Raw genomic sequence first — 7,298 nt, 5'->3', positions numbered from 1 at the left:
CACGCCCAGCTGATTTTTTTTGATTTATTGTAGAGATGAGGTCTCGCTGTCCAGGCGGGTCTCGAACCCACGGGCTCAGGCAATCCACTCACCTCAGCCTCCCAAAGGCACAGGATTACAGGCTTAGCCACCGAGCCCAGCTCAGCAGGGTATTATTAATGAGGACCTCTCCTTTGTACCTCGTGATAGCCTGGTGCTTTTTTGTTTTGTTTTGTTTTTTTTGTTTATTTGTATTTTGAGTTAGAGTCTCACTCTGTCACCCAGGCTGGAGTGCAGTGGCAAAATCATGGCCACTGCAGCCTTACTTTTCTGGGCTCAGGTGATCCTTCCACCTCAGTGTTCCAAGTAACTGGAAATACAGGTGCACGCTACCATGGTGGCTAATTTTAAAAATTTATTGTAGAGCTGAGGTCTCGCCAAGTTGCCCATGCTGGTCTCAAACCCCTGGGACCACAAGGTATGAGCTCAAATGTCTGTTTTAAGTGCAAGAAAGTTCTTAGATCACTGACTGTTACTCCTCTTTTGCATATGTGGGCAATGCTGCCACATCAGTTTAATTAGAAGACAGTGTCACAGCACTTAAAGTAGATGACAGACTTTCATCTAGGCAGTGAGGATGGTCGCACCCTGCTTTATTGTTAATTACCTGATTTTATCAACCCTCAGACACTTAAATTGTTTTTAAAGATTTACTCAACGCAACTAACTGCAGCAGTTTATCTGGAATACTGCATGCATTTAGCTTGAATATGCATTGGGGACCTCTGTTTCAAAGCAGCAGTAGTGAGCTCCTACAATCTATAATCAAACAATAGAATGCCTCAATATACACGCTGCTAATTTTCCAATATTGGAAATTAGATATTGGACATTTAGATTATTTCCAACTTTTAATTTTTATTCTCATCTCTATTTCCTATTGTTATTAGTCAAATTACTGACTTAAAAGGTGAGAAGTTGTGTAAAACAGCCATTAGATTCTGCCAAATTGACACAAACTCTTTTTTTTTTTTTTTGGTAGAAAAGGGGGCTATTGCCAAGTTTCCCAGGCTGGTCTTAAACCCCTGGGCTCAGGCAATCCTCTCTCCTCGACCTAGCCATGACACAAACTTTTTGAAGAACAATTTACCCTTCTACCCACAGCACCTGAAAACGTCACCATGCATACCCTCATCAGCAATGGCTATTATCTTTTTAAAAACTTGTAGCTGATTTGAGAGGATTTGATTATGTGTGAAACTTGGCATTTTTTCTTCATATGATTATTAGCTTTTTAAATGACCCCTGTGAATTTTCTGAGCTTTTTGCTCATTTTCTTTTGTGATGCTCAAATTTTTCTTAATTTGTAAGAGCTCTTACATATTAAGAATTTGCTAGCCGGGCTCGGTGGCTCAGCCTGCAATCCTGTGCCTTTGGGAGGCTGAGGTGAGTAGATTGCCTGAGCCCGCGGGTTCAAGACCCGCCTGGGCAGCGAGACCTCATCTCTACAATAAATCAAAAAATCAGCCAGGCGTGGTAGCACACGCCTGTAGTTCCGGCTACTTGGAAGGCTGAGGCGGAAGGATGGCGGGAGCCCAGCAGGTCGAGGCTGCAGTGGCCGGGAGCAGAGTGAGACTCCAACTCAAAAAAAAAAAGAATTTGTTGAGGGTATTTTAATTAAGAATTCTACAACTACTATCATATATTGAATTATTAATGGTTTTCTTTTTCTTCTATGCCCACTAGGTTTTAGTGTTAGGCTTATGAGTGTATCAAAAATGAATGAGGAGCTTTCTATCTTTTCTTATGATCCAGAAATATATAACCATGAATAGGTGTTCTTTTCTGTTTTGTGTGCTGATATATTTATTTTGTTCTTTTCCTAACGTCTTCAGTTGAACTTTATTTATTTACTTATGTATATATGTATGTGTATATATATGGATGTATTCATTTTTTGAGTCAGGGCCTCACTCTGTCACCCAGGCTGGAATGCAGTGGTAGGATCATGGCTCACTACAACCTCGACCTCCTGGGCTTAGGTGATCCTTCTGCCTCAACCTCCAGAGTAGCTGGGACCACAAGCAAGTAGAGAAGTGCCACAAATCCCAGCTATTTTTACAATTTTTTTTTTTTTTTTTTTATGTAGAGATGAGGTCTTACTATGTTGCCAGGCTGGTCTCGAACTTTTGGTTCAAGCAATTATCCCGCCTTGGCCTCCCAAAGTGTTGGGATTACAGGTGTGAGCAACTGTGCTTGGCCTGAGCCCTTTTTAAATAAAGGAAAATACTTAAATGTATAAAAATTCCCTGAGTAGGGCAACCCCTTTGGGTTCCCTCCCACTGTGGGAGCTTTTCTGTCCTCTCAATAAATCCTGCTTCCTCAAAAAAAAAAAAAAAAAAAAAAAACTCCCTGAGTAAAGATTTGACATTACCCTATACGTTTGATAGATAAGGTTTCCACTTTTAATATTTTGCAAATAGTCCAATTCTGCTATTTTTTATTTGATTAAATCTTGGTGAACTTTTAAAAGTTATTTGGGGTATTTTCCATAAACATGTGTTACTAATATAACTTTAGTGCACTGTGGTCCAGAAACTTGGCTTACACAATAGGAAAATATGGTGATGTTCTCTTTGTGACCTAGTATAAGGTTAATTGCTCAAGTTCTCATAGTCTCACTAGCTTCACTTAACAGATTTTAGCAGATGCCTTTTTATTTGTGGAGACAGATTCTCGAATGACACAGTACACTATCCCTCTGAAATTTATCCTCTCTTCTCCAGACTCACTCCATCGCCTGATGACAACATTTTAATGTGGAATTTTTTTTTTTTTGAGTTGGGGTCTCACACTGTTGCCCAGGCTAGAATGCAGTAGCATGACCACGGCTCACTGCAGCCTTAACCTCCTGGGGTCAGGTGAATCTTCTTCTGCTCAGGCTCCCTAGTATACACTACGACATCGGGCTAATTTTTTTATATTTGTAGAAACGAGGTCTTGCTATGTTGCCCAGGCTGGTCTCAAACTCTTGGGCTGAAGCAAACCTCCTGCTTCAGTCTTCCAAAGTGCTGGGATTACAGGCATGAGCCGCCGCACCCAGCCTCAAACATCTTCTTAATGAAATTCACAGCTCATCCCAATCTCTCCCCATCTACCTCTCCAAGTTCATCCCTACAATTCTCCAGCCACCTGTGTCCGGCTCTCACCTCCCCTGCCTCCGTGCTTCAGCCTCCTGGAGATACAAACCATTGCCTGAATTCCATGGCATTCTCGCTTTAGTTATGCAGGCAATCCTTCTGACTCAATATTTCTCATTTTTCTTGTTAGCCTCTTCACATCCCAAATTCACGCCAGTGTCTACAGCAGATCTCTTCATGTTTGTAAGACTTTACTCTTCTACAAGTCAGGTCTCCAGAAAGTTCCATTCTAAGGGGCTCCAAGGGGCACTTTAAGGGGACTCTTGTACCTGATGGAAATGCCTTCCCAGAACTTGTGTTTAGAATATGAGTTCTAGGCAGAGACAGCCTCAGTAGTCACTGAGAACCAGTGTGAGAAATGGTCATGAAAAGAATGCTCAAACTGCTTTAAAGGCGCTATTTAAAGTTCTTTTTACAAAATTTACTCTCCCTTAGAATACATCGCATGGAAAACCTGACAGTTATTAATAGGCTGGTGGTGCTTTCAATTAAATCATTACAGATATGTAAGCTATGGTGTCACTCTCTTGTTTTGGCTTCCAGAAAGCTCACGATGTTGTTTCCTCCAGGTCTAGCTTTTATGATATGGTGTGTCAGGGAGCTTTGCAACTCAGTTGTTCCAGTCTCAGTTTCTTTATCTATAAAATGAAGGCAACTAACACCTACTTTACAGAGTGGGTTTAAAGAGCCAAGTATGATGTCTGAGAAATTGGCTCCACGAATATGTACTGATTGACTTCCATGTGTGGGATCCTCTACTTGGTGCTAAGGGTATAATGAATGGGTCTTGGCCCTCCTGGAGCTCATATTCTAGAGGGGAAGCCAGAAGATCAATAAGCAGACAGATAAGCAGTGACGCTAGGCAGTACATGTTGAGCACCAGGGAGGGGATAAAGAAAGGATGGGATGGTGGATAATCGGGTGTGGGAGGCGGCCTGCCATAGACGAGACAGGTAGAGAAGACCACTGTTTGTAGGAGACATGTGTGCTGAGACTTCAAGGAAAAGAATGAGCTAGTGACATAAAAAGGGAACACGGTCTTCTCAACAGAGTGAGACTCTGTCTCTATCGAAAGAAGAAATTAGCTGGGTATGGGGTGTGTGCCTGTGGTTCAGCTACTTAGAAGGCTGAGGTGGGAGGATCCCTTAAATCCAAGAGTTTGAGGCTGCAGTAAGCTATGATCACACCACTGTACTCTAGCCTGGGTGAGAGAGCAAGATCCTGTCTTAACAAAGGGAGAGGGGTGGGGAGCATGGAGAGAAGGACAAAGAACATCCCAGGCCAAAGAACAGCCATGTTGTAATATGAGAAACTGTGTGCAAATTCCCAAAGGCAGGTGAGGCCACAGCATAGTGGCCAGAGAGAATGTGTGAGGTAAGACAAGTGAAGAATGGTATGGCTACTAATAATTGTTATGCTCTAACCACTGCTTGCTTGCCTTAGTGGTTTCGCTATACTTAGGCTTTTTATTACAAACAGTTTTAAATACTCTTGAAGTGGCCATACATAAAGAATAAGGTGACTAAAATTATTATTTAAAAATAATTTTATGTCAGGCACGGTGGCTCACATCTGTAATCCCAGCACTTTGGGAGGTGGAGACGAGAGGATTGCCTGAGTCCAGGGGTTCAAGACCAGCCTGGGCAACTTGATGAGACCTTGTCTCTACAATAAATCAAAAAATTAGTCAGGCATGGTGGTGCGCACCTGTGGTTCTAGCTACTTAGAAGGCTGAAGCGGAAGGATCACCTGAGCCCAGCAAGTCAAAGCTGCAGTGACTGTCAGTGTGCCACTGCCCTCCAGTCTGGGCAACAGAATGAGACTCCTAATCAAAAAAGACAAAAAGAAAAAGAAAAAAAATTTTTTAAGCAGAGCATGGTGGCTTACACCTGTAATACCAGCATTTTGGGAGACTGAGCCCAGGAATTCAAGACCAGCCTGGGCAACATAGCAAGACCTTGTCTCTATAAAAAATAGAAAAATTAGCCAGATGTGGTGGTATGTGCCTGTAATCCCAGCTACTTAGGAGGCTGAAGCAAGAGGATCTCTTGAGTGCAGGAGGCCAAAGCTGTATGGAGCTATAATTATGCCACTACACTCTAACCTGGGTGACAGAGTGAGACCCCAACTCATAATTAATAATAATAATTTTAAAAGCTAGCATTTACCAAGAGCCTACTATATGTTTTATATAACTTAAACATTTAATTCTTTCAATAATCTGATATGGTACATACTATTATTACTTCCTTTTACCCATGAGAAAGTGAGACACAGAGAGTTTAATGAATTTTCGAAAGTTGACACAGGGAAAAAGTGCAAGGGCAGGATTTAAATCAGGCAGTCTGACTCCAAAATCAGTGCTCCTGATATTACACAATGCTGCCTCCAGGTTATACAGCTATTGTGAATCAGTTATTCAATGGTACACACAGAACCTCCTGAGCTCATAATAGTTATTATACTTGCTAGTAGCAGGAAATATGTTTGGAATTAATACCTTAGGCTGGGCATAGTGGCTCACACCTATAATCCCAGCACTTTGGGAGGCCAAGGCAGGAGAATCACTTGAGGTCAGGAGTTTGAGATCAATCTGGGGAAACACAGTGAGACCTCGTCTCTACAAAAAACTCAAAAAAATTAGCCGCAGTGACTGTAATCCCAGTTACTTGGGAGCCTGAGGCAGAAGGATCACCTGAACCCAGGAGGTTGAGGCTGCGGTGAGTTGTGTTTGTACCACTGGACACCAGCCTGGGCAACAGAGTGAGACTCCAACTCAAAAAACAAACAGAAAAAAACTAAAAGCAACTCTATGGTTTACTATCAGGATTCACATAGCTTCAAATTCTACTTACTAAAAAGAAATAGGGTCTAATGTAGCATGAGAAAATTTTCCTCACAAGAAAAATAAGAGCTCTGACATTTTAATAATCATTCTCAACCTGAAACGCTTATCCATTATTAAATCTTTATCCATAATTTATTAGACATGTTTATGTAGGTCAGAGTATGCCCAGCTTGCAAAATAACTACTGGTTTGCTCTCCGGGGGCTACTGACAATATGTGTCAAGCAGACACCAGGAAGACTGATTTTATTATTTCAATCATTGGGGAAAGCAAGCAGGCAAAGTAGTCTGAGGGCTGGTGACACCTTTTCTAGTGCCTCCTTTTCCAGGTGGAGTTGTTCTGTCTCCCTGTGTCATCTATCAAGGCCACAGCGGTCCCGTCCTCGGGGCAGCCTCTGCCGTCCCTGTCACTTACATTCCCATCATGGTTTGGGCAAGAGAGGGGCTTTCCTGCAGCCACCGCGGTGACCGTCTCCAGGATGGAAGAGTCCTCAACGTTGCTGCCTGGCGTTCGCTGCAGCACGTCCATCAGGTTCGTGATGAAGAAGTTGTTCTGGAGCGCAGCCACCCCTTTCTCGGGCAGGATGGAGGTCTGACGGCACACTGGGCAGGAGAGGGTTAAACTGTGGGCAGGTATATAGTTCTGCAGGCACCTGTCACAGAAGCAGAGGTGGGGGGACACTCAGCACAGCAGGCTCAGGGGACAGCACTGCCACTTCTCGAGACCACTCTTGCCTGGTCTCCTTTGCTAGGAAAATAACCTTTCAGAAGCCAAGAGGTAACCTAGACTCACACTGGCCCTATCAACTGATCAGGAAAATGATGATGTCCAATGAAAAGAAAAATGTCATTGACTTTGGAGGTGTTTTCTAGAGCCATGGCACACAAAGGGTGGGCCAGACGCAAGCAGTATTAGCCCCATTGGAGCACATTTGGTAGAAATGCAGTCTTGGGTACCCTATTCCACACCTGCTGAATCACATCCCCGTGGGACTTGCACACACTGAAGTTTGAGAAGCAGGGGTCTACAATATCCAGCACTGGGCTCACAAATGTATGGACTTTTTTACAATGGGAAGAAACATGTCAAATGTTGCTTGCACTGAAATTTTTTTTCACATACAAAATCATAATCAAAGCCAGGCTCAGTGGCTTGGCCTGTAATCCCATGCCTTGGGAGGCTGAGGTGAGCGGATTGCCTGGGCCCGCGGGTTTGAGACCCGCCTGGGCAACTTGGCGAGACCTCATCTCTACAATAAATCAAAAACTAGC

The 7,298-nt window shown here is 43.2% G+C and overlaps 1 protein-coding gene across 6 annotated transcripts in view; it reads right to left on the bottom strand.

Moving 5' to 3' along the window:
- The window catches only part of TRIM2 (tripartite motif containing 2), an 88,658-nt gene that overhangs the window by 59,338 nt on the left and 22,022 nt on the right, over positions 1–7,298 (bottom strand). For 5 of the 6 annotated variants that reach the window (XM_008071902.2, XM_008071901.2, XM_021719516.1 and 2 more), the window contains one exon: positions 6,442–6,679. In XM_008071902.2, coding sequence (XP_008070093.1) covers positions 6,442–6,679 — 238 coding nt within the window. Of the gene's footprint in view, positions 1–6,313; positions 6,680–7,298 lie in introns of those variants that run through there. The other variant, XM_021719518.1, reaches the window with a different exon arrangement.

Source organism: Carlito syrichta, unplaced genomic scaffold, assembly GCF_000164805.1.
Source record: "Carlito syrichta isolate Samal-C Ts95f unplaced genomic scaffold, Tarsius_syrichta-2.0.1 Scaffold314788, whole genome shotgun sequence".
NCBI classification, from domain to species: domain Eukaryota; kingdom Metazoa; phylum Chordata; class Mammalia; order Primates; family Tarsiidae; genus Carlito; species Carlito syrichta.
Note: the sequence above shows the minus strand (reverse complement) of the source record. Positions and strands in the feature narration are given on the sequence as shown.